This window comes from Hippocampus zosterae, chromosome 1 (assembly GCF_025434085.1).
Source record: "Hippocampus zosterae strain Florida chromosome 1, ASM2543408v3, whole genome shotgun sequence".
Lineage (NCBI taxonomy): Eukaryota > Metazoa > Chordata > Actinopteri > Syngnathiformes > Syngnathidae > Hippocampus > Hippocampus zosterae.
In genome coordinates this window covers 35,949,666-35,977,290 of record NC_067451.1, presented here as the reverse complement: position 1 = coordinate 35,977,290, position 27,625 = coordinate 35,949,666, and the positions used below count along the sequence as shown (strand labels likewise).

The 27,625-nt window shown below is 45.7% G+C and overlaps 2 protein-coding genes across 3 annotated transcripts in view; one reads left to right on the top strand and one right to left on the bottom strand.

The window, feature by feature from the left end:
• Positions 1–27,625, top strand: part of LOC127597653 (fibroblast growth factor 4-like) — a 66,534-nt gene that overhangs the window by 27,869 nt on the left and 11,040 nt on the right. The gene's annotated exons all lie outside the window — the stretch shown is intronic.
• Positions 875–27,229, bottom strand: immt (inner membrane protein, mitochondrial (mitofilin)). 2 transcript variants are annotated; one of them, XM_052059350.1, is made up of 15 exons: positions 27,064–27,229; positions 26,230–26,297; positions 25,912–26,104; positions 25,375–25,513; positions 24,429–24,449; positions 17,815–17,907; positions 17,506–17,670; positions 17,266–17,399; positions 13,540–13,643; positions 8,261–8,396; positions 7,982–8,111; positions 6,274–6,497; positions 6,063–6,194; positions 4,931–5,060; positions 875–1,841 (listed from the first exon to the last, which is right to left on the bottom strand). In XM_052059350.1, exons 1-15 carry the CDS (start codon positions 27,103–27,105, stop codon positions 1,234–1,236), a joined length of 2,319 nt encoding a protein of 772 aa, XP_051915310.1. In that variant the 5' UTR covers positions 27,106–27,229; the 3' UTR covers positions 875–1,233. The 2 variants fall into 2 exon arrangements, with proteins under 2 accessions (XP_051915310.1, XP_051915317.1); XM_052059357.1 differs by lacking the exon at positions 24,429–24,449.

The window sequence follows — 27,625 nt, the reverse complement described above, 5'->3', positions numbered from 1 at the left end:
AATTAGGGCCCAGACATCACAACACACTCTTTGTTCCAAGTACAAGCAGATGTTCAGGACAGAGACTAGTGTCAATGGTTCTCACAGCAAGATGAAATTCATCAACAATGTTCTACTACTACTTCTAGCGGAATAATTCCTTAACAGTGATGGACGGCAACAGCCACAATACCTTACTATAGGATTGCACACCTTGCTGAAACTGAACTCTCCCTGACCCGCAAACATAGAATAGAATCGTGTCACTGACGCCAGGTGGACATTCTAAGGCCATCTACAGGAATAGAGAGGGAATTCCAAATTACACTACAGTGATCTTCTTAGCACATTAAATTGTAAATTAGATTTTTGATGAATGCAAAAATGCAATATGAATATTGTTGGAGGGAATGGTATTCTGTTTTGTATTGATACACCAATAAGTGCAAAATTGCTTACCCCTGCCATCAGGTCAAATACTTCTACCTAGAAAATAATCAACTCAAATGTCATATTTGTCTGACCTTCAAAGAGAGCAGGCCATTTCTCTACACTTTAGAATCATCAAAAATGTGTAAAAAAAAAATAGTACACACGTGTGGAACAACCAGTAGTATAGATTTATAAAAATATCAAAGAATATATCAAACTAACCAATTTTGACATAGATGCAATTGATATGCAAATTTTTTTCTTGTCTTTTCAAAATACCAGACAAAAGCCTCAGTGGGATGCAGTGCACACTACATACTTAATCCAAATGTACAGTAGTTACATTACTAGAGTGTTGGTTAAAACAAAAAGAAAATAATAGATTTTGCAAGATCATAACGGCTGCAGTCACTGCTGTTGTACAGGCAGGGGGGGTGGGGGGGCTCAAGAAACGAGTTCCACCTTCTTATTCATGATTTATTTTGTAGTGCATTATTGACAAAAATAAAATGCTGACATATTCCTTTTCCAACATTCCTATTAATTACAATTTCTTGGGCAAAAAAAAAGAATTTAGGTGCCAAAAATAAATACCCGATTCAAGGGCCTAAACAGATAACACCAGACTGAGTGGGTATAGCAGTTATCAGTTATCGTGACGTAGTGCTTTTAAACAACAAACCAGTGAACATCAATCACTCGGCGTATGTCCGCTAACACCACAGAAAATCTCCCACCTCAACAAAAAGCAAGCTAGTTATCGGTTACTTTTCAAGCATGGAAAAGCATACACTGAAGCGTCCCTTTTGTCAGACGGTGAGCCTATGGAGCTTGGGTGGTTCCTAGTCCTACTGCATTTGCATAAGCAGACAACAAACTGACCACCTGCCTGGTTTCCAGAGTAAGCCTGGCTTCATTCAGCCAGTCCTCCGCCACCCTCCGCGCCTCTCCTGTCAGCTGGTTTACAAGTTTAGCGGCTAACTCAAGATCACCGTGCTCCAAGCAGTAGCTGGCATATGAAAGGAGCTTGAACGGGTCTAAATCCTCACCACTTAACTGGGTGGGCGGGGCTTCCAGTTTTGCCTCAAACAGCAGTGCTGATTGCAGGTAGGAGAGGAAATACTGATATAAGGAGTTGTGAGACTCATCAATAAGGGCAACCCTGCGAACAAGCGAGCGCAGACCATAGAAGCGGGCTCGGAGAGAGGCTTCGCTGTACACGCCACGCTGCAGCGACTCTTCCGGAAGAGCTGAAGCCAGAGCCATGGCAAATTCGTTGTCATGGCAGCTGTCTCGCACGGCCTGAGCGGCAACTTCCAGCGGCTTTGTGGGCGAACCAGCTTCGGCGGTCTTTAAGGTGTAGTTCAGAGCTTCCACAGAGAGCCACAGCTGATGAGCTTTTCGAGCCTCCTCCTCCGCTACCACGTGGCCTGCATAGACAGAGCAATGCTAAGACAGCTAACACATCATCAGAGCTCACCTGGATCCATAAAGGTTAAACTAACAAGACAAGAAAGGCACATGCATGTACACGAGACACTTGTATTTTCTATAAAATTAAATCTTGACATTTCTTTTGCTGAAATACATTTTTGAGTCAGTTTCAACTCAGCAGGTTCAGAATTTCAATTGTAATTAATCGCATTGTTGCCAACGTTAACTCGGTATTGATCAAATAAAACTTTCTTTCCAGGTTATTCATACTCTTAATTGTCACGGACAAATACGTTTACCTCATACAAATACTTTATAGTTGGGTCTTAGTTCATCGATTCAGTAATTTTACAGTAATTCAAAAGGTATATTAATTACTGCACAGTGTAAAGGCGTGTAAAACATTGAGTCATAGATTTGTTTTGAGAATTTTTCTGCCATCAGGTGGCCAAAGCGTTTCATGTTGCACGTTGGTGACGGCACATTTTACTTTTCGAACAGTTAAATACCACATTTTTCAGACTATACATATATCGCTCCGGATTACAAATTGCACCTCTGAAAAATGCATCATGAAGGAAAAAAATAGATGTCAAAAATATATGTTGCTTAGAAAAGTTGTATTGTGGGAAAGACGTCTTTAAAAAAAATAAAATCAAATAACAGACAAATAGTATTTTTCTGGCTCGCACCCAAAATCCCCTTGCCCTCATCATGGGTGCATTTGAAAATATGCTCCCAGCAAGGGCTGGGCGATGTGGCCCAAAATTCATAGTAACACTATGTATCACAATATAAAATAAAGGGTAAAATATTTTGAATAATAATTTGAAAAATGAAACTTTCCAAATACAGCAATTATATACTCCATAAGAGAAGATAAATTAATCAAATAAATATCAGTAAAACAAATATGAATTAGGATAATATTTATTGTGCAAATTTCAAATCTGAAAAAAATGCAAAATGGTGAAAACAAAAAATAAATAAATAACCATGGCATACAGTTTAGTCTTCAATATTTAATTCCGTGGATGAATTAGCCTTGACAGGATTTTGTTTTCAACTGTAGTAAAGAAAGAGTCAATTCAAGTACCGTATTTTCACGACTATAAGGCGCCATTAGAAGTCTTAAATTTTCTCCAAAATGGACAGGACGCCTTATGGTGCGGAGCGTCTTTTGTATGCGCTGAGTTCCAAAATCTGACTGACAGCCGACACGCTGTTTATATAGAGAAAAGGCGGAAGTCACTGTGGCCAGGCATGCGGGAAAGAAGTCGGCCAATCAGGGAAGGGTGGGCGTGTATATATACACATATGGACAGAGAGAGAGAGAGAGAGAGAGAGAGAGAGAGAGAGAGAGAGAGAGAGAGAGAGAGAGAGAGAGAGAGAAAGAGAGAGAGAGAGAAGGCAGACGTGAGAGAGGACAGGCATGCTGGGGAGCAGTCCGCCAATGGGTGAAGGGTGGGCGTGTAAGTGGACGCTGAAGGGACGCCGCAAGCAGGTACCAACACCTGTATATAGTGTGGCAATGTGCATTGTTGCAAAACAACTCCGGTTTTGGTTTCTAAGAACCCCCGAAAATAAATTCGACAAAGAGACACGCCTACGAAGCTCAGTTCAAACTTCAAACCATTGGTTATGCTTTTGGCATGCGTGCCCATCTCACAGCAGCGGTGAAAAATCAAGTCAAGCAAATGAACTCTGAGCTTGCCGTTATTCCCGGAGGCTTGACTAAAGAACTCCAACCGCTGGACATCGGCATCAACCGGGCGTTCAAAGTAAAGTTGTGAACGGCATGGGAACAATGGATGATCGGTGGCAAACACAACTTTACAAAGAGTGAGAGACAGCGCTGGGCGAGTTACGCCACAATACGCAACAACGAGAGGGAACGCAGCGTTTTTGATGGATTACGGTACTTGCACAATTGTTCAATTCTTTCTACACACACACGCGCTGCCACCATGCTTCGCTCTGTTCTTTACTTTATAATGTAGGAAAGCTTCACATGAGAGAAATGTTGACTTTGCTGTTGCTGCTCTTTCTTTCCGCTCGGCAATGCGTAGCAACTCACACTTTAGCATGTGATGCGTTCAATGACAACTGGGATGTGCAGTCCTCTGCTTCTGATACAGAGAATGAGGACTTTGATGGATTTCTGGGTGATGATTGATCGAAAAACATGAGAACATTGTACGATGGCTAAATAAAATACACCCGAACTCAGTTCTGCTTTCGTTGCCTTTTTAAAAACGTGTTTTTAGCTTGTATCTGTATGTCTTGGCACGCTACCGTATGCTACAAGCTAACGTGTTAGCGTGCGCGCATGCATGCCGTATGTTTAAGCTGGCGTATGTTTTACTACTGTAAAACTGCGCCCATTAAGACAGTGCGGTTTGTCTATGTGTAAAAAACAGAAATGTCACCCATTAATGAGACTGCGCCCAACCGTACGGTGCGTCGAATAGTCGTGAAAATATGGTAGATTAATCAGATTTCATACGTCAAAATGAACAATAACTTCCCTTTTTAAAAGTAAACTTTCCATTCATAAACTCTTTAAGTATTCGTTTTTGGTGTCTCGTGCTGGGATGGCTGGCAAAACAGACATGGGCGTGGACCTGTGCAGCGCGCTTGTTTTGTTTCCGGTTTATTTATAGAGCAACGTAACATCCGCTGTGAGGTGTTGCCGCATTAATCTCGCGATAAAAAATATAATCACGTTAAAATTGATTTAAATGAATGTCGATAATAACGCGTTTAACTGACAGCACTAGTCTCTCTCTCTCTCTCTCTCTCTATATATATATATATATATATATATTTAGTTGTTTTCAAACAAACATTTTGTATTGTGTTGGATATTTTTAGGCTATGACAAAAAGAACAACATTTTTTACTGTGTTAGGTGTTATTTGGCCATATTCCCCCAATTACTCCATTAAACCCAAGGTGTTCTACTTTGGGTACTTCATTAGTCCGTTAAGGTGAAATTAAGTCTAATTAAGAATCTGGCAGGCCCCGACTCTTTTCTGCAACAAAGTCCTTCCAATTAGCATGAGGTAAGCTGAGAGAATCTTACTGTCTATCGCCTCCTCCACTCCCTTCAGTCTTGCATAGGCAGTATTCATATCCAGCGTGAAGTTATCCAGTTGTTCCTGGCTCAGTTGACGCTGTCGGTTCTCTTGTTCTAACAGCTTACTGCTGAGGACCTAGAAAGACAGCAAAGTTGGCTTTAGGAAAAAAAAAGGACATTGGACAGGCCCTGACGGATATGAAGCCAAGGAGCCAAATGAGCCTAAACGACAACAATACTCCCAATCCTTCAACCTGCCTTCACCTCTTTGGGCTCCAGGTGAGAGCAGTGGAGCATAACAGGATTAGAGAATTAAAGCCTCTGTAGTTTCTGCCTCAACCCCATGAAGAGAAAGAAGAAGAAATGTTTTCTAAAGCATAAAAATGCATCATAATATGTAACAAATATATGTTCCAATTAGATGATTGCACAATAAATGAGAATTGTGTATAATGTAAAAAAAAACAAAGAATAAAGAATAATAATGATGGTCATTGAATTTTTAATTGTGTCCTCTTTAGTTAATGTTCTCTCTCAGAAGTGTTTTTTGTGAAGAACTGAGCCAAAGACATTTGCTTTTGTCAGCTTTTAACAATCCTTCGAAAATGTCCACGGCAAACATCAGCATTGTGAGTTAATGCTGATGGGTGATTCACATTTATGTAAAACTAGCGGAACACCTCATGCCGCGAGGGGCGAATGACGAGGACGCTGCATCGAAACATAGCTCTCTATCTACACACATAGACACAAACGGTAGAGGCCCTTCTTAGCCAATGGGATGCCAGGAAGATGCTCAATAATAGCCAATGGCAGAGCAGCTATAAGTATGTTGCGTTCAGGAAACTCTGAGCTACGAGTAGCAGCCTATACTGTATTTCTTTTACCTGTCGTATTGGAAATTATTTTCGTAACATGAGGCAATATTTTCCTGTTGAGGCGTTTCATAACTTGAAAATTTCATATGAAGAGAAATTCGTAAGTAGAGGTACCACTGTATTTTTTAAAAATGCACTAACTTATGAACAACTAAGAGATCAACGGCCATCCACAAAAAAAAAAAAACACTGTTAAACAAACCACAAAACCGAATGCTGCTTCTAAGTTTCGATGCAGATGGTGTGTTGAGCTAAATGACCTGCTCAGCTTCTGCTTTCAGTTCCTGTTCCTGCACTTTGAGGACATCTTGAACATGATCTGTGTGAGCAGCTGCCTGACGCCGGAGTTGAGTCCTCATCTCTGCTTCCATCACTTCCCTCAATTCAGACAGCTAAACAAATACACAATTATTTCCTGCAATCCATCAGTTTCTGATGATGATCAAGAATACAGAAGCAGTCTCGAGGTACCTTCCTCTCCTGCTCGAGTCGGGCGTCCTCCTTGATGTGCTGCAGGGACGTGTTAACAGCCGCCTCCTGCGATTTTAGGTATTCTAACTTCTGTTGCTCCAGAGCGACATCAATATGGATCTGCTCCCTGACTCTCTGCTCGGCCAGCTCTCGGTTCAGCTGGTCAATGCGACGGTGTGCATGGGCAATTAGAGCATTCAGGTCATCTGTTGACAGCTTACCAGCTAACACGTACACAGACAAACACACAGAGACGTTTTGGTCCTCATGATAACAAAGGTCATATAAAAAAGGACTGACAGCTTTGCAGCTCATTCAGAACGCCGCAGCTCGAGATTGCAACATATTACACCAGTCCAAAAGGCTTTACAATGCCTCCCAATCGGCTTTAGAAGAGATTTCAAAAGTCTGGTCCTGGTCTACACATTACTGAATGGTTTGGGTGCAGAATACTAGAGCTGCAAACCTACAAAACTTCAGTTCCATAACAATTTGTAAAAATGTCCATATTTTTTAATATTTTGTCAAGGACATTTACCATGTGACGGTTATTGCAGTGTAACATGCACAGTTACAGGATAAAAAGAATTACGCTTACTGTTCAAAAGCACAATACGGTCATTACTCTATTGTCAGAATTGTTAATAAATTATGGCATTAATATTTGTCATAGTATTTTTTTGCAGCAACCTTAAATCAAAGCATAGGAGTTTTCAAAATATCTCCATTTATGGATGAATTAGCCGATTTTGTTTTCAGCTGTAGTAAACAAAGCAAGTCTATTGATTCACATGAATCGGATCTCAAATGTCAAAATATGAATTTACTGAATTTTTACAAACAGATTTGTTCATTTAAGCATGGGGGAAATGGTTTATAATTAGTGCAATGTAATTATTGTACTTCAAATTCTGCGATAACCAATGGCTGTTGAGAAATTTAATTTCCTCGTCACACACAGGCACAAACTTTGCTTTTACATACCGTTGATTAAGGTCTTAGAAATGTTTTGTTGTGTTTTTTTTTCTTTTAGTCATTTTAGAAACCTTAAAAAATGTACATTACTTTTAGCATGTTTGAAATGTGTTAAAAGTTCTCAATTTATGTGTAAATGTTGACATTGTCCGTTCTTTTCACAATTTTGGGAAGCCACTTTGGTTTTCTCTGCTTTCTGAATGTCATGAATTGTTCCGTTTGTAAATAATTTTAGGTGCTGTGTCTTTGCTCGTGTGAAGCACATTGAGGCGTCGTGTTTGAAATGCATTATGCAATATAAATAAAGCTGCCCCTGCTGTTGAAAATTGACGGAAATGTTAAGAAGGCCTGGGTCACTCAGAGCACATTCACTCATGAAACGCTAGCAAGTGAAATATTAAACAGAATTGATCACTCCACCGTACTTTTGCCATAGTTTAGCTTTAGAGTGACTATATTTATGTTTATATTAGCTGTTTTTTTACATTAGCTGCAATTAGCTGTTTGTCAAATCTCTCTCTCTCTCTTATCTTAATTTAAGTTCATTTGATTTGAATGCATTCAAGTGACATTTTGGTTCATGGTGATTTGATGTTTGTGGATTTACAAACTTGTTTCCATGATTTTCGTGTATATCCATGTGATCCATTTTGTATGCATCCCTTTAGCAATATTGCACTCATACTGAAACATGATAATTTTAGTCATCAGAATAATGACTGTGTTATCTTACTGAGTCCTTTCCAGTTGGCCTGGATCTCTGGAGTAAGGCTGCTCACTTCCCTTTGAAATTGGAGTTTGGCTTCATTAACAAGTTCACTATACTGGGAGACGACCTTAGCTTCTGACTCAGCAGACTTCACCTAGACAATTCACAAACACACAAGGAGCTTTGTCAGATTTGGTGAAGACAAAGCAACAATACCGGTAGTTTCCTTTTCAGGGAAGCTTGAGGGGACATATACTACACATTTTTCTTTCTTTATCCAGATGACCAGACATACACACTTACCTTATTGACCACTTTATCCAAGTCCACGGCCATTTTATGGAGATTCTCCTCTGCTGCTAACACGACGGGGCGGATAGCAGAGACATTCAGACCCTTGGATTTGTCAATGACAGATTTGAGATTGTCCAAAGACTCGCTATGGTGAGAGAAGGACAAAACTTTAATCATAAAATTATATTTAATATTTATTACATATAAAGTATTAACATATATGTAAGGCATGGTGTTCGACTGATGAGCATGTCTGCTTCACATTGCAGTGGTGCAGGGTCCGATTCTGGCTCCTTCCTGTGTGGAGTTTGCATGTTCTCCCTATGCCTGCGTGGGTTTTCTCCGGGTACTCCGGTTTCCTCACACATTCCAAAAACATGCATGCTTAATGGGACACTCTAAACCCGAGGTGTGAGAGTGGATGGTTGTTCGTCTGTGTGTGCCCTGTGATTAACTGTCAACCAGTCCTGGGTGTACCCCGCCTACTACCCGAGGACAGCTGGGATAGGCTGCAGTACGCCTGGGACCCTTGTGAGAATAAGCGGATTAGAAAATGGATGGATGGATGGATGGATGGACTATTATATATGTATTGCGGTAAGCCTCACAGCATTGCAGGAAGGCACGGTACACTGTCTATGGGCTTTCCCATAGGGTTTTGACATCTTCCAATCATATACTAACGTGCAGTTCTGTCCCCATCCATTCAACCTTTACATTTAAATACCTCCAATGTTCGTTTTGCTGCAGCAATAATCATGCTACGGGGCTTTAGACTGTCTCCTTATCTATGGGAGCATTCAGAAATATTCTCCAAACTATGAGCGGGTTTTGCTCCACTCTGACCATTCGGAAACTCTTGAGCATTTGCTCAAAAAGTGCTGTAGGGTTTTTTTGGATTGTCCCAGAGCATGCTTTGGCCGCTCCAACTGGGAACAAGCGGTGCTAGTACATGACGCTGTACAGATGGAGACACTTCAAGGATAAGCTGCTGATTGGTTATAACACACGATGGGTTCGGAAATTGGAGGGAAGTACGCTCAGCTCATTAGAATGTACCCCGTCAATTCACTACAGTGCCGTAAAAAGTATTTCCCCCCTTCCCGATTTCTGTGTTCTTTGCATATTTATCTCACAGAAAGATTTCATCGAACCAATTTTAATATCACACAGAGAGAATATAAGGAAATACAAATTGAATTTTCTCAATGCCAATTTAATTTATATCAACAAAAAAAATCCCAAACTACCTGTCCCCATATAAAAAAAGTAATGACCGCCTGAACCTAATAACGGGTTGTGCCAACCTTGGCAGCAATAACTGAAATCAAGCGTTTGCCATGATTGCTAATGAGTCTTTCACGTCGCTGTGGAGGAATTATGGCCCACTCTTTGCAGAATTGCACCGTATATAAGCGTCACATACGACGCATGACAACAATGTTCCATTAATTAGAAAAGGGAAGTAGTCTATTGGTGAATGTTTTTTTCCAGGTGAAGCAGGTTAGGAAGCCCCAATACAAGAGGTGGGCCCCTCTGAGTTGAACAATATAACGTTCACATTAAAGAAAAACCTTATATTTTTTTCTGTGATGTCTTCGTTTAAAATTTCATAAAAAAATTGACCCATGTGTTGGCCGTTGCTTGTTGCAGACAATTTTTTTGTTACGGTAAAATATTCTGCAAATATCATATCTTGAGTCAGTGAAAATCAATACATAATACGAAACAATGGTATGTCAATTAAGACATCCATCCATCCATTGTCTACCGCTTATCCGGGGCCGGGTCGCGGGGGCAACAGCTTTAGCAGGGAAGCCCAGACTTCCCTCTCCCTAGCTACTTCTTCCAGCTCTCCCCGGGGGATCCCGAGTCGTTCCCAGGCAAGCTGGGTGAAATAGTCTCTCCAGCGTGTCCTGGGTCTTCCTCGGGGTCTCCTCCCGGTGGGACATGACCGGAACACCTCACCGGGGAGGCGCTCAGGAGGCATCCGAATCAGATGCCCAAGCCACCTCATCTGGCTCCTCTCGATGTGGAGGAGAAGCGGCTCGACTCTGAGCCCCTCCCGGATGACTGAGCCTCTCACCTTATCTCTAAGGGAGAGCCCGGACACCCTGCGGAGAAAACTCATTTCAGCCGCTTGTATCCGGGATCTCGTTCTTTCGGTCACGACCCATAGCTCGTGACCATAGGTGAGGGTTGGGACGTAGATCGACCGGTAAATTGAGAGCTGAGCCAAAGGGCGAAGCTCCTTCTTCACCACGACAGACTGATACAACGTCCGCATCACAGCAGACGCTGCACCGATCCGCCTGTCGATCTCCCGCTCCCGCCTACCCCCACTCGTGAACAAGACCCCAAGATACTTGAACTCCTCCACTTGGGGTAAGATCTCCTCCCCGACCCAGAGGGGGCACTCCACCCTTTTCCGACTGAGGACCATGGTTTCAGATTTGGAGGTGCTGATTTTCATCCCAACCGCTTCACACTCAGCTGCGAAACGCTCCAGTGAGAGTTGGAGAGCCCCGTTTGAAGGAGCCAACAGCACCACATCATCTGCAAAAAGCAGGGATGTAATACTGAGGCCCCCAAAATGGACCCCCTCAACGCTTCGGCTGCGCCTAGAAATTCTGTCCATAAAGGTTATGAACAGAATCGGCGACAAAGGGCAGCCTTGGCGGAGCCCTACCCCCACTGGAAACGATTCCGACTTACTGCCGGCAATGCGAACCAAACTCTGACATCGGTGGTATAGTGACCGAACAGCCCGTATCAGGGGGTTCGGTACCCCATACCTACGAAGCACCCCCCACAGAACTCCCCGAGGGACACGGTCAAACGCCTTCTCCAAGTCCACAAAACATATGTAGACTGGTTGGGCGAATTCACACATACCCTCAAGGACCCTGCTAAGGGTGTAGAGCTGGTCCACTGTTCCACGGCCGGGACGAAAACCACACTGCTCCTCCTCAATCTGAGGCTCGACTTCCTGACGGACCCTCCTCTCCAGCACCCCTGAATAGACCTTACCAGGGAGGCTGAGGAGTGTGATCCCTCTGTAGTTGGAACACACCCTCCGGTCCCCCTTTTTAAAAAGAGGGACTACCACCTCGGTCTGCCAATCCAGAGGCACTCTCCCTGTTGACCACGCGATGTTGCAGAGGCGTGTCAACCAGGACAGCCCCACAACATCCAGAGCCTTGAGGAAGTCCGGGCGTATCTCATCCACCCCTGGGGCCTTGCCACCGAGGAGCTTTTTAACCACATCGGTGACTTCAACCACAGAGATAGGAGAGCTCACCTCAGAGTCCCCAGGCTCTGCTTCGTCCAAGGAAGGCGTGTTGGTGGAGTTGAGGAGGTCTTCGAAGTACTCTGCCCACTGGTTCACAACGTCCCGAGTCGAAGTCAGCAGCGCCCCATCCCCACTGTACACAGTGTTAGTGGTGCACTGCTTCCCCCTACTGAGACGTCGGATGGTGGACCAGAATTTCCTCGAAGCCGTCCGGAGGTCGGCTTCCATGGCCTCACCGAACTCTTCCCACGCTCGGGTTTTTGCCTCGGCGACCACTGAAGCCGCGGTCCGCTTGGCCAGTCGATACCCGTCAGCTGCCTCTGGGGTCCCACAGGCCATAAAGGCTCGATAGGACTCCTTCTTCAGCTTGACGGCATCCCTTACTGCTGGTGTCCACCAGCGAATACGGGGATTGCCGCCACGACAGGCACCAACCACCTTACGGCCACAACTCAGATTGGCCGCCTCAACAATAGAGGCACGGAACATGGTCCACTCGGACTCAATGTCCCCCATCTCCCCCGGAACATGGGAAAAGCTCTGTCGGAGGTGGGAGTTGAAACTCCTTCTGACAGGGGATTCCGCCAGACGCTCACAACAAACTCTCACTATACGTTTGGGTCTGCCAGGACGGACCGGCATCTTCCCCCACCATCGGAGCCTACTCACCACCAGGTGGTGATCAGTTGACAGCTCCGCCCCCCTCTTCACCCGAGTGTCCAGAACATGCGGCCGCAAATCCGATGATACAACTACAAAGTCGATCATCGAACTGCGACCTAGGGTGTCCTGGTGCCAAGTGCACATATGGACACCCTTATGTTTGAACAAGGTGTTCGTTATGGACAATCCGTGACGAGCACAGAAGTCCAATAACAAAACACCACTCGGGTTCTGATCGGGTTCTCACATTGCACCCGACCCCTTTGTCCCCTCTCATGGGTGGTGAGCCCATGGGAAGGGGGACCCACGCTGCCTCTTCGGGCTGTGCCCGGCCGGGCCCCATGGGTGTAAGCCCGGCCACCAGGCGCCTGCCAACGAGCCCCACCTCCAGGCCTGGCTCCAGAGGGGGGCCCCGGTGACCCGCGTCCGGGCAAGGGAAACCTAGATCCATTTATTTTTATCATCATTGGGGTCTTTGAGCCGTGCTTTGTCTGGCCCCTCACCTAGACCCTGTTTGCCATGGGTGACCCTGCCAGGGGCATAAAGCCCCAGACAACTTAGCTTCTAGGATCATTGGGACACACAAACCCCTCCACCACGGTAAGGTGACGACTCACGGAGGGGTAAATAAAGACAATTATACATAAAGGAATATGGTCATGCAGTACCTCCCCAAAAATGGTGCGACCAAATTATGTCCTACTTTGCAAAAGTTTGTGTCGAGCCATGTGCGATTATTATAACAAAACTGTCCAGTGAGAAATTTTCTGTCCACTCATATGACATTATTCGTCATATTTTTCAATTAATAACATTAAAAATGGAATACTTATGTTAACCAATGGGGAAGCTGTAAGTGACAGTTTAATCAACTACTATGGTCGAGTTAAAAAAAAAAGATCAGTTTTTAATACAGAAAACCTCTGCTATACGGTGGCTCGGTGTTTTCATTTTTTTCTGCACTTTAAGTGCATTATTATACTATATTGAAAACAAATATTTATTCAAATGTACTAAAAAGTAAAATTGTATAATTTTTAGGCCGCAATATTGCCTTCAATTTAAGTTGCTTCATTTATTTATAAATATGTCAGGAATGCCGGTACAAGCTGCAAAGTTTAATTCAAGTTGAATGTACAACCATCTAAATTGTCTTGATTATTCATTATTATATACATTATATTAAAGAATTCAAGCTGTAATGCTGGTTATAAAAGAACATTTGTGTGCTGCTCCAATTTACATTAGGCGACTAATCGCGACTACTGTTGATGATGAGTCGAGTAGCAAAACAATTGTTTGTAGCCCTACTTGTTTCGATAAAATTACTTACTTGGCTTTCAGCAATGCTGTCCTTGCATCGTTCACGGCAGCGGCTCTATTGGCAAGACAAGCTTCAAGATCCTTCCACTGGGATGACTTCTCCTGTGGTGGAACCTGAATCGGAGAACAGCTCTTACTGTTATGTTTTGGGACGTCAAAAGTTTGCCAATTTAGAAACAGCAACATCGTATTACACCCTCAGAAATGACACCAGAATTTCAAAATCACAAACAGATAAAGATACATAGTTTGAATGATTGGTAGATTTTTACAGTCACTGTAATGATAACCATCTCGATATCAATAAATGGCATTAGAAGCAACTGGTTGCAATATATTCCTCAAGAATACTTTGAAAAGGTAAGTGGGCATCAAACTTTTTAAAAGTCATTTTTAGATCATATTAAACTGTGCTACGCAGCACACTATTTCATACCTGTCAACACATACGGTTTAGCCATAGTTCAAAAGGATTTTGTGGTGAATCTTGCGTATATGGCCGTATCGCACAAATCATACGGATTCTGAACATTTCCGGGTTTTTTTTCCATCAACTCCAGTCACAATCGACGAGGTCAGAGCAGCAATAAAATCACTAAAAAATCACAAGGCCCCTGGAATCTGTGCCAACACTGCAGAGCTGCTCAAAGAACGTGGTGACTCCATGGCCCAGTGGCTCACCCACATCATTAACCATGTGTGGGTGGCAGAACAGCCCCCCACAGACTGGACCCGAGGCATCATCCTGCCATTCTGGAAGCGGAAAGGCGACAAGCAACTCTGCAACAACTACAGAGGCATCTCACTGCTCTCCATACCCGCAAAACTGTTCACCCGGATCCTTCTCACCCGTGCCCTTCCCGCCATTCGAAGCCATCGCTGCCCCCAACAAGCTGGCTTCATGCCCAACCGGTCCACCATAAATCACATCTCAGCAGTTAGACTCATTGTTGAGAAGGTTAGAGAGTTTCGGAAGGACCAACATCTTTTTATAGCCTTCATAGATCTCAAAGCTGCCTTTGATATAGTCGACCACCTCTCCCTTTGGAACATTCTGAAATACCTTGGAGTGCCACCCAAAATAACCACATTGTTCCAGCGACTCTACAACAACTCCGAGAGCTGTGTTCGTGTGAATGGGAGGCGGCGGCGGAGGCTGCGGCGCCAGCGCCGGCGACGTTCGAAGGCGGCCCGCGGGGAGAGGCGTGAGGGGGACAGGATGTGTGGGGGGTACGGTGCCGGTCGTTGGCCGGTCGCCTGCTCCCCCCGCCACGTTCCCGCAGCACCCCCAGCCCCGGCAGCCCGACCCCGCGCGCCGCCTTCGAACGTCGCCGGCGCCGCCGCCGCCGCCTCCGCCGTCCCCCTCCCATTCACACGAACACAGCTCTCCGAGTTGTTGTAGAGTCACTGGAACAATGTGGTTATTTTGGGTGGCACTCCAAGGCTGGCCGCCGGCGTCGCCGTTCGCCCTGCCTACGCTCCCATAGTCCAGGCCGGGCCGCGGCCGGCGTCGGGGACCACTCCCCCGCCGGTGCCATCGCGACCCGGCCGACCTCGGTACCTAACACCCAGCCGCCAGCTACCCAACCTTCTGGCCGCCTTTGGCGGCCAGCGGGGGGTTCCCCATTAACAGCGGGGTCAGACAGGGCTGCGTGGCCGCTCCTGACCTATTTAACTGTGTCATTGACCACCTTATGATCCGAGTCCGGGAGCAAGTCTCAGGCGTGTCGCTCGGCAACTTCCACCTGACCGACCTTGAATACGCTGATGACACCACCCTGTTCAGCAACTCCCTCCAACACCTCAGCAGTGCTCTCTCCATATACCAAACAGAAGCAACAAAGCTGGGCCTCCAAGTAAGCTGGCAGAAAACCAAACTTATGTATATCGGTGACGGACCGAACCCCTCCCCCCTGATCTTTGGCACAGACGAAGTGCAATTTGTCAATTCCATCATCTACCTGGGCTCCACTATTACCAGCAGCGGCGATCTCAAGCCAGAGATTCACCGCAGACCCGCCCTCACGGCCGCGGCAATGCAGTCACTGTGGCGGCCCCTCTGGCGCCACCACTCAGTGTCCCAAAAGACCAAGATGCGCATTTATAACTCTGCAGTTCTTCCCATCCTCCTGTATGGTGCAGAATCCTGGCCATTAAACAGGACCCAGGCCAAGAGGATCGACGGCTTTGACACCAGGTCACTCAGAACCATCTTGAACATCAGCTGGCACCTCCATGTTTCCAACTCAGACCTCCGAAAACATACACTTCAGCCCCCTGCATCCCGACTGGCCGCTCAGAGGCGCATCCGTTGGCTTGGTCATCTCATCCGATTACCCCCGGAACACCCAACTCGTGCCATCTTCTCATTTGATCCAGCGACAGCCGGCTGGAAAAGGCCACGCGGCAGACCCCACACCAGATGGCTTGATGTCATCAGAGAGGATCTCAAACACCAGGGCCTTACCCTGGAGGATGCAGCGGACCTGGCCCATGACCGTGGTCATTGGCGGACCCTGGTGAAGCTGATCGGCTCTACGCACTGCGACGACCCAGCCGAATGAGACTGGGCCTCCGCGTCGCAAGAGCATTATTATTATTATTATTATTATTATTAACTCCAAATGATTTGGAGTTGGTGAAAAAAGTAACGCAGGAATACAACTCTGAGCACAGTAATGCCAATAAGTAGAATGATGATTAGACATTAACCAGACATTGTTTTATGGAGATCTACAATAAATATCATTGAAAATTTCATGGTTTTTTTTCTGCGGTTATTTTGACATAAAATGCTTTGGTATGTTATAAGGATTTTTTGGGTAGTTTATACAGGTTGGCGCTCCAAAAAGTTGACAGGTATGCTATTTTCCTCTCTACGAACATTACTAAGTGAGACTTTAGACTAAAATTTCTCCCTATTGATTTATAGGTCTATGAGACAAGGTGTCATGAGAACCACAGTAAGAATTTTCCCGTCTTAAACAGCACATTTGAGTAAGTATGGTTTGTTAAAAAGTGATCAATCGGAAAAACAACCGTGTCAGGCCGTCAGCAAACTTGAAAACTAGTCTGGCTCTGCCAGCCTATATGGGGCAATTGCTTAGCAAATAGCTAGCAGCTGCCACACCTGCACTCGTGATCGCATCACCCCTGTCCTTAATAACCTCCACTGGAATCTCCATTTCCGAGCATATTCAGTTTCAACTCCTCCTACTCACCTATAAAGCCCTTTACAATCAGGCCCCCTCCTACCTCTCCGACCTTCTTCACCCATACACTCCTTCCCGCAACCTCCACTCCTCAAAAACAAACCTCCTTGCCATCCCCGTGACCAAGCTCAAAACCTGGGGAGACCAAGCCTTCTCTGTCGCCGCCGACACCCTCTGGTAGTCTCTACCACAACACATCCGCAACTGTACTGACCAATCCTTCAAATCATTTCTTAAAACTCACCTGTTCTGCAATGATTTTAACACCTTTTAATCTTTTACTCATTTTTGCGTTGGGTTTTTTTTTCTTCCAAATGTGTTTGTTTTAAATCATGTATGCTTGGCTTTAAAGTGTAAATCTTCATCCCGTGTTTTAAACTCTTCTAAAGTGTCTTTGAGTACGATGAAAAGTGCTTGCTTTCAAATAAATGTATTATTATGAAATTCAACATTGAATAACGCACAAAAGCAACACCGGCATCAGAAGTTCTGTCATTCAAACCGGGTGCTTTTGAAGAGTGTACCTCTGCTTCCAATGCTTCCTTCAGCTTTTGTGTATGTAGCGCGATGGCCTGCAACGCTGCCTCCTGAGCTCCAATGGCCTGCAGCGTGGCTTTAGCTGAGCTGGCCAATGAGTCGTCAAGATTCCCTGACACGGCTGAAAAACACAAGACAGAAGCCATGCGGCATAACACTGTTTTGATGTACAGCATAAGAGGCATGATTTCACTTTGTATTTTATTTACACAATGCTGAGCGCTTACATGCGACGATTTCCTGTTCATCTAGGTCTTGTTGCGCAAGTCGAGCTGTCACCTCTTCGACTGGACGCTCTTTGAGTGGTTCTGCTGCTGCTACGGACTCTATTTCAGTGGAGACTGCGGCTGTCTCTGCAGTTACCTTTTGGGTGTGACACTCCTTGCACTCCTCTGGCCAGACACAAACACACAATTATGGTGGCTACAGAGCATAATCATGGACCATGGAGTTAAAATGGATGAGATGTTTCTCGTGAATTCTCTCAGACATGAAGAATATGTGTGTGGAGGAGAAGTAAACCTGGATGGTACTACCTTTGACTGGTGTCATCTCTGTGTCACACGGAGCAGGGACTGATGGTACGTCACTGATGGCTGAAATTATATGAGTTACCTCTGTTGAAGCCTCTGAATGGAACACAATGAAGACAACAAATTGTAGGAAAGACTGTATAAAACCTGCTTTATGTAGAATGTTGCTGTAGTACGGGGGGGGGGGGGGGGGGGTCCGTTTGTGACGGAGTTCTGTTATTATAGTGACAAAAATAACCCAAAATTGGTAACCTACTCCTCTCCGTGAGCCGTCACCTTACCGTGGTGGAGGGGTTTGTGTGTCCCAATGATCCTAGGAGCTAAGTTGTCTGGGGCTTTATGCCCCTGGCAGGGTCACGCATGGCAAACAGGTCCTAGGTGAGGGACCAGACAAAGCACGGCTCACAAAGCCCCTTAATGACAAATAAAATCAATGGTATCCAGTTTCCCTTGCCCGGACGCGGGTCACCGGGGCCCCCCTCTGGAGCCAGGCCTGGAGGTGGGGCTCGTTGGCGAGCGCCTGGTGGCCGGGCCTACACCCATGGGGCCCGGCCGGGCTCAGCCCGAAGAGGCAACGTGGGTCCCCCTTCTCATGGTCTCACCACCCGTGGGAGGGGTAAAAGGGGTCGGGTGCAATGCGAGCTGGGCGGCAGCCAAAGACGGGGACCCTGGCGGTCCGATCCTCGGCTGCAGAAGATAGCTCTTGGGACATGGAATGTCACCTCTCTGGCAGGGAAGGAGCCCGAACTGGTGTGTGAGGCAGAGAAGTTCCGACTGGATATAGTCGGACTTGCCTCCACACACAGCCTAGGTTCTGGTACCAGTCCTCTCGAGGGGGGTTGGACTCTCTTTCGCTCTGGAGTTGCTCACGGTGAGAGGCGCAGAGCAGGTGTGGGCATACTTATTGCCCCCCGGCTCAGTGCCTGTACATTGGGGTTCACACCGGTGGACGAGAGGGTTGCATCCCTCCGCCTGCGGGTGGGGGGACGGGTCCTGACTGTTGTTTGTGCATATGCACCAAACAGCAGCTCAGCATACCCACCCTTTTTGGAGTCCTTGGAGGGTGTGCTGGAGAGTACTCCTGCTGGGGACTCCCTTGTTCTACTGGGGGACTTCAATGCTCACGTGGGCAATGACAGTGAGACCTGGAGGGGCGTGATTGGGAAGAACGGCCCCCCCGATCAGAACTCGAGTGGTGTTTTGTTATTGGACTTCTGTGCTCGTCACGGACTGTCCATAACGAACACCTTGTTCAAACATAAGGGTGTCCACGTGTGCACTTGGCACCAGGACACCCTAGGCCGTAGTTCGATGATCGACCTTGTGGTCGTGTCATCGGATTTGCGGCCGCATGTTCTGGACACTCGGGTGAAGAGAGGGGCGGAGCTGTCAACTGATCACCACCTGGTGGTGAGTAGGCTCCGATGGTGGGGGAAGATGCCGGTCCGTCCTGGCAGACCCAAACGTATTGTGAGGGTTTGTTGGGAGCGTCTGGCGGAATCCCCTGTCAGAAGGAGTTTCAACTCCCACCTCCGACAGAGCTATTCCCATGTTCCGGGGGAGACGGGGGACATTGAGTCCGAGTGGACTATGTTCCGTGCCTCTATTGTTGAGGCGGCCAATCTGAGTTGTGGCCGTAAGGTGGTTGGTGCCTGTCGTGGCGGCAACCCTCGTACTCGCTGGTGGACACCAGCAGTAAGGGATGCCGTCAAGCTGAAGAAGGAGTCCTATCGAGCCTTTATGGCCTGTGGGACCCCAGAGGCAGCTGACGGGTACCGACTGGCCAAGCGGAACGCAGCTTCGGTGGTCGCCGAGGCAAAAACCCGAGCATGGGAAGAGTTCGGTGAGGCCATGGAAGCCGACTTCCGCAGGGCTTCGAGGAAATTCTGGTCCACCATCCGACGTCTCAGGAGGGGGAAGCAGTGCACCACGAACACTGTGTACAGTGGGGATGGGGCGCTGCTGACTTCGACTCGGGACGTTGTGAACCGGTGGGCAGAGTACTTCGAAGACCTCCTCAACTCCACCAACATGCCTTCCTTGGAGGAAGCAGAGCCTGGGGACTCTGAGGTGGGCTCTCCTATCTCTGTGGTTGAAGTCACCGATGTGGTTAAAAAGCTCCTCGGTGGCAGGGCCCCAGGGGTGGATGAGATCCGCCCGGAGTTCCTCAAGGTTCTGGATGTTGTGGGGCTGTCCTGGTTGACACGCCTCTGCAACATCGCGTGGTCAACGGGGAGAGTGCCTCTGGATTGGCAGACCGGGGTGGTAGTCCCTCTTTTTAAAAAGGGGGACCGGAGGGTGTGTTCCAACTACAGAGGGATCACACTCCTCAGCCTCCCTGGTAAGGTCTATTCAGGGGTGCTGGAGAGGAGGGTCCGTCAGGAAGTCGAGCCTCAGATTGAGGAGGAGCAGTGTGGTTTTCGTCCCGGCCGTGGAACAGTGGACCAGCTCTACACCCTTAGCAGGGTTCTCGAGGGTATGTGGGAATTCGCCCAACCAGTCTACATGTGTTTTGTGGACTTGGAGAAGGCTTTTGACCGTGTCCCTCGGGGAGTTCTGTGGGGGGTGCTTCGTGGGTATGGGGTACCGAACCCCCTGATACGGGCTGTTCGGTCACTATACCACCGATGTCAGAGTTTGGTTCGCATTGCCGGCAGTAAGTCGGAATCGTTTCCAGTGGGGGTAGGACTCCGCCAAGGCTGCCCTTTGTCACCGATTCTGTTCATAACCTTCATGGACAGAATCTCTAGGCGCAGCCGAAGCGTTGAGGGGGTCCGTTTTGGTGGCCTCAGTATTGCATCCCTGCTTTTTGCAGATGATGTGGTGCTGTTGGCTCCTTCAAACAGGGCTCTCCAACTCTCACTGGAGCGTTTCGCAGCCGAGTGTGAAGCGGTTGGGATGAAAATCAGCACCTCCAAATCTGAAACCATGGTCCTCAGTCGGAAAAGGGTGGAGTGCCCCCTCCAGGTTGAGGGGGGAGATCTTGCCCCAAGTGGAGGAGTTTAAGTATCTTGGGGTCTTGTTCACGAGTGAGGGCAGGAGGGAGCGAGAGATCGACAGGCGGATCGGTGCAGCGTCTGCTGTGATGCGGACGTTGTATCGGTCTGTCGTGGTGAAGAAGGAGCTGAGCCAAAGGGCGAAGCTCTCAATTTACCGGTCGATCTACGTTCCAACCCTCATCTATGGTCACGAGCTATGGGTCGTGACCGAAAGAACGAGATCCCGGATACAAGCGGCCGAAATGAGTTTTCTCCGCAGGGTGTCCAGGCTCTCCCTTAGAGATAAGGTGAGAAGCTCGGTCATCCGGGAGGGGCTCCGAGTCGAGCCGCTTCTCCTCCACATCGAGAAGAGCCAGATGAGGTGGCTTGGGCATCTGATTCGGATGCCTCCTGAACGCCTCCCTGGTGAGGTGTTCCGGGCATGTCCCACCGGGAGGAGACCCCGAGGAAGACCCAGGACACGCTGGAGAGACTATGTCACCCAGCTGGCCTGGGAACGCCTCGGGATCCCCCGGGGAGAGCTGGAAGAAGTAGCTAGGGAGAGGGAAGTCTGGGCTTCCCTGCTAAAGCTGTTGCCCCCGCGACCCGGCCCCGGATAAGCGGTAGAAGATGGATGGATGGATGGATGGTAACCTACTACCTCTTCTTTTCTTTTCAGCTTCACTCTATCCATCGCTGGCCATCTCTGCATGTTATCTGCATCTTCTGTTTTAACTGCAGCGATCAGCAATTATACCCTGGCCACACCTCCATAAATCCTATTTTGTCTTACGCTTTGCATCCTGCTTGGCAGCTCCATTTCCACACCCCTCAAAGCCATTATATACACTACACCAGGGGTGCCCAAACTTTTTGGACCTCAGATCGCCTTTTCGATCAACCAACCTCCCGGAATCGCCCCTTACCACGCGCGCACTTACGTGAACACGTATGTATTTGAGGAGTGTTTTTACATGAATTGTTCCGTGTTACTTTGTCTGTGTTTGTGCTTATGCAACAATTGAAAATGTGAAATAATGAGGTAAAATAAAGTGCTTATTCGTTTTTATTTAAAAACAATATTTATCCAAAGTTTTTGGACTCAGGCGGTTTCTTTTTTTGCAGAGAATTTTACCTGCTTTTGAACAAACTCTTTCACATGCTACTGATGAAGCAGTGGTGCACAGATATGTGATAGCAAGTTGGTATGAAGGGGAATACAGAGTGTTTTTTTGCCGCTTTTATTTCAAACACTCAAACCTATCGTATAATTTCCTGAATCAGTCACGTGGTACACCCCCTTCGCGGGGCTTCAAACGTCACCGCTGACGTCATCAACACGCACTTCGACTCCCCATTCATGAACCACTCATCTTGATGACTCGGCACTAGTGATGGGGATTCCGGCTCTTTTTAGAGAGCCGGTAATTTTGGCTCGGCTAACTAAAAGGAGCTCTTTAGGCTCCCAAATGGCTCCACAGTTTTTTTGTTGCTTAAATTAATTTACTACCAAAATAATGCAAAATTATGTGTAAAATGAATTACTAATGTAAAAAAATATACAGTGTATCAAATGTTTATTATTTATATGGCTTGATTCTGCTGAACATACTCAACATGGAGTACAACATGGAGTGCTACAAAAAAATAAATTACCAAGTAGAAGAACAAAGACCCATCTCAAAACAAGGTCAACAAAAAGTTCCAATCTCTGATTGTTGTACATTTAGAAGCTTTTAACTATTTACAGTAAGACAACATAAGTAAGCTTTGATTACCACACAACAAATTATGAATTAAAATTTGATATTGGATATTTTAACCTTGCACAGTCTACACGCTGCCTTTGAACTACCAATTAAGTTGAAATGAGTCCAAATTTCACTACATTTCCTATCCATTTTCTCGCCTTTCCACTTTCCACCGTGTTGGTTTTTCTCTGTAGCGCTATCGAGCTCTCTCTTGTCTCCCTGTCTCTCCCGTTCGAGTGCTGCTCACAGTGTGCTGCTGTTGTGTCTAACTCCTCCCTTTCTCTTCACTGCAGAGTGTGTGTGCGTGTGTGTGTGTGTGTATAACCCTCACCTCCCTCTTCGACCACGGATCCTAACCAATCACGTGCGGCTTTAACTGAAGAACGGGGGGGAAAAAACGGGAGAAAAAAAAAGTCGGCTCCTATTAGGAGCCGGCTCCCGTCGTTCACGGTTTCGGTTTGTTCGAGAACGACACATCACGACTCGGCACACGCTTCAGGGATTCGAACCGTGGAGCACATCACTAGTGAATTGTACACGGACCAAACTGAATGAGAATAATGACGATAAAAGATGAAGCGCAACAGCTCTGATAACAAGCTGCAATTGCAGACTGCTGAGCGCTAACGACTTCCAGTGACGTAATCACTCGCCACCGTAGGTTAATGATGTATCTGCTTTATTTTATTTTACAAATATTTTTTCGTGAAAATGAGACTGATAGGACGATTAGGGTGCAGTGTATATTAACACAAAAAATATATTACTAACAAGTACAACGACGCAATTTTTTTTTCTTCACCTCTGCACGCCTCGGATACACTTGGGACCTGTCCTAGATCTACATCGATCAGGATCGACGTAATGGGCACCCCTGCCATACACTGTTCATTACCATACCATATAAATCTGGCCCGTCAATCTTGATCACCAAGATTGTGCGGTCGCTAAGTGAATTTGGGCAATGTTTCATGACGGATGTTTTGTCTGATAACCCTCACCCAGTTTACCTGGTCTTGGGCCTGGCACGAGTAATGCAAAGGGTGGGGCCCCTAGTGGCTGTTTTTGATCAGACACATTAGATATATGTACTTTGTATGAATACTATACCATGTATATACAATTTCTTTTTGCGCTGTTGCACTCATTTTTGTCCCCCCCCCTTGATTTCAGTGCAGAAGTTCTGATACATGATGGCAAAACATGAAATCACTACTGTGCATGTTACAGCAGGTTAGCAGTAGGTTACAAAGGAGCGAACGACACCAAGAAAACAATAACATCTTTCAAGGTATTTCGCTTCTCAGACTGGCAGTTTCTAACACCGTGATTTTGAACTGCATTCCTGTAAGAGTTTTGAAAGCGAGGTACTGCAATATATAGACAAGACCACTACATCCCTAACCATCACGTAGTAATTAATGGAACGCCATTGAAATTCAAAAAGACGATCCCTGCATTAAAAAAAAAAATGTGATAATAAGTGTGGAAGGAAACGTGACTAAATGCTACTTCTGCAACTTTATAGAGCGAAGGACAATTTTCCAAAAAAGCAATGAGACTATGTGCTAATATCCAGGAAAGGTTAAAAGGCTGTTGCAATGAAATCAAAAAGGTGTCATGGGAATTCAAGACTTGCAACACTAAACATATTTAACAGGGCTGCAACTACAGCAATTACAGATTAGTCATCTGCCATTTGTCCGTATTTATGACAAACAAAACAGCAGATCAAAATGTTGAAAACTACTTCACCTACTACAGCAATAAAGCCTCCATTCACAATTTACAGGCAAACTAAGAGTACAGTATTTTTCCGAAAAAGGAAAACTATTTTCCAAATGTGTCAAATTAATTGAATAGTTTAAAGCATCAGATGATAGCTTACCCTCAGAGATGTCTGTGATTCCTTGGAAACAGAGGGCAAATGAATACATACATGCAACACATCTCTATAATAATAGCAACGCGTTGCTAAGGTGATGACAGTATCTTAGCTCTATCTCGCGTTGGAGCTTAAGTTTAAAACTTCCAGTCAAAATTAGTCCTAGTAATGAGGCTCACCAGACCTGAACGTGTCATAATAACTAAATTGTGATTCCACTGACTTTGGAAATAAATTAATCAATCGTGTGCAGTATTTCAGGGGATTTTTTTTTTTTTTACACAATCAACAGTTGGACTGACCACCTTAATCAAAGTGACAGTGGCTTTCCATCACTTTTCTTATCAGCCGCGTCTGGCCATACCAAGCTCTTTTTCTCTGAGTTCTCCTCCCCCTCAAAATGTGCGTGATGAGAAGCTGAAGGAGGTTTTTGAAATATTTAGGAGTAACTTCTGCTGTTAGCAAAATTGCCTGTCTTGCGTTCATGTCAAGCACGTCTACTGGCCACTTCACCTGCATGTTAGATTTAGCGCTCAGTATTGTTTTCAATAAACTTTATGTTGAGATGTAGAAACAGTAAAATCTAACATCATATTTTTATTGTGGACGCATGAATACATCTATTGGGTTATTTTGTATGTCATGGAGATTCATTTTTAAAAATTAAATCCCGTATACTGTATGACTTTGTAATGTACAAAGTCGACAGTATATATTGATCAAATCATTCTAACAACCACCTGCCACGGCGGTTTGGACTAAGAACAAATTGACAAAATGTATTTTAATTGTACAACAGTTTATGAAAGACTCATAAATATGTTCAACAAGAATGTGACCATTAATAATAATAAATATACCACCACTGAGCATAAAATTGTACGAATAATGGATTATGTGCACACTTGGAATTGTGTTTTAGGGGCATGATTATTGATGAGATTCTTACCTTCAAGGCTCTGTGCAGGCTGTACTGGTTTAGCCACTTCTATGGGGCTCTCTGTAGTCTCCTTCACTTTCTTTTCTTGCTTGGCTTTAGACACCTTCATTGCTTTTTCCATCATTGAGGGAGGTTGGGCCAACTCAATCTACACAGCAGAAAGTGATGCCATTTAAGATGTGAGAATTTGTAAATGGGTCAGGTTATAACGAGATCCCATCTAAAAACTGCACCAAATATTCTGCATTTACATAGATGTTAAAAGCTTTCGACTGGCTGTTATTTTTAATACATACCTGTAGATCATGTCACAAAATAAGGTAAATAACATTACAAAACTCTTGAGCCTGACGCTCTACAGTTCAAGACAAAAAATACAAATAAAAATCAGACAGCAATTGGTCCAGTGTGGACCTAATGCAGAGGTCTGTAAGCATGTGCAACGTCACAATCAATTAACTTACAGTAATTCAATTTCCTAAATGTATTCTTACACGCTGGTATTTCAAAACAACTTTACCATAGTTTCTCTGAACATGTCCTGACCTGTTTTTTGACAGAGAGACCAGTTTCTTGGGGAGCAGGTCCCAATGCCAACCCCAACAGCCGATCTGAATAAGGAACATTTTTCTCCACAGTTTCTCTGAACTTGTGGTCCCATTTGGCGTAGAGTATCGTTCCTGCAATGGCACCACTGACTGTCATCAAGCCGGCGGTGACCACTTTGGCAGCACCACCACTGTAGAAAAAGACCACCAAAAAGACAAAAATTGGTTTGTGGATTTGCATTTTGGGATGTGTACACGTGTGTGTGCGTGCGTGTGTGTGTGTGTGTGTGTGTGCGTGCGTGCGTGCGTGTGTTACCCGCTTTCCCCAGCTGTGTAGTGTCTGCAGGGCTGCAGACCATTTAGAGGGGCGCGTCCATAGTTTTTCTAAGAAGCAAAAGGTAGTGAATTATGGTAAATTGTTTTTAAGGAGTGTGTGTGCCCATGAGCACAGTTGCTGATGGGTGTAGTTAGAGTAGAAGATGCAAAGGACAGTGAGGTGTGTACAAAGATGATTAGATCGCTGAAGGGGTAACCGCTGGATACGGTTACACCGTGACTGGTGTCAAACTCAAGGCCGGGGGTCTACATTCGGCATCACTTTATGTTTCACACTAAAAACAAAAACTTCCTATTGCTTGGTGAACGGGCATTGTTCTTTTCAAACCCAAAGAAGGAAAAAAAAAACCTACATTTTTTTCCTCTAACTTTTATCAGATACTACAAGCAACGCCAGGCAATTGTCCATAAACTGAACAATAAGTATATTATTACATATTTGTGTGCACAATTTTCCATTACTCTTGATTTCGCATTTTCTGCTTGTAACAAATGTAACAAACTACTTGAGCAATTGTGTTTCTTTAACATCACGATTATATACATTGTGGTTTTAACAGTCACGGTGTGCGTGTGCATACGTATGTGTGTGGTGAAGCTATAATTAAAGAGTGTAACTCAAGTGCACAACCGCTAATACAGAGTTTAACATCTAGTACTGTACATGTAATGATACACATCCGCGTTAGCTACATGAGTCAGGCTCTGGGTCACTGACAACTCCTCTAACTAGCATGCTAACGCTAATGGTGAGATTGGAGGAACGTTCTAATTGTACACAAAAGCAGCAGCTATCGTAGGGTCAATGTCTTACCCGGAGTGTGGCATTAGCACCTCTGACACAAGCCCTGAGCATGGTCCTCGAAACCCTTTAGTTCTTAAGTCAAACTGATTTGAACCTGCACAGAATTCGTGACTCTTTCTTTCCCCTTGGTTGCTGCTGCCGAGTCTTCCTCCTGATGATAACCAAATCATTTGGCGAGCTAAAAAGATGTCAGCGCCACCACTCGGCAGGAGTACGAATTGATTTCACCAATACCCACTGGTGAGCGCGTTGGCCTCACAGTGCAGAGGTACAGGGTTCGATTCCAGCTACGGCCTTCCTGTGTGGAGTTTGCATGTTCTCCCCGTGTCTTCGTGGGTTTCCTCCCACATTCCAAAAACATGCGTGGCAGGTTAATGGAACAATATAAATTATCCCTGGGTGTGAGTGTGGATGGTGGTTTGTCTTTGTTTGCCCTGTGATTGGCTGTCACCCAGTTCAGGGCGTCCCCTGCCTACTGCCCTAAGACAGCTGGGATAGGCTCCAGAACGCCCCGCGACCCTTGTGAGGATAGCAAAACAGAAAATGGACGGATGGATGGATATTATCAGAA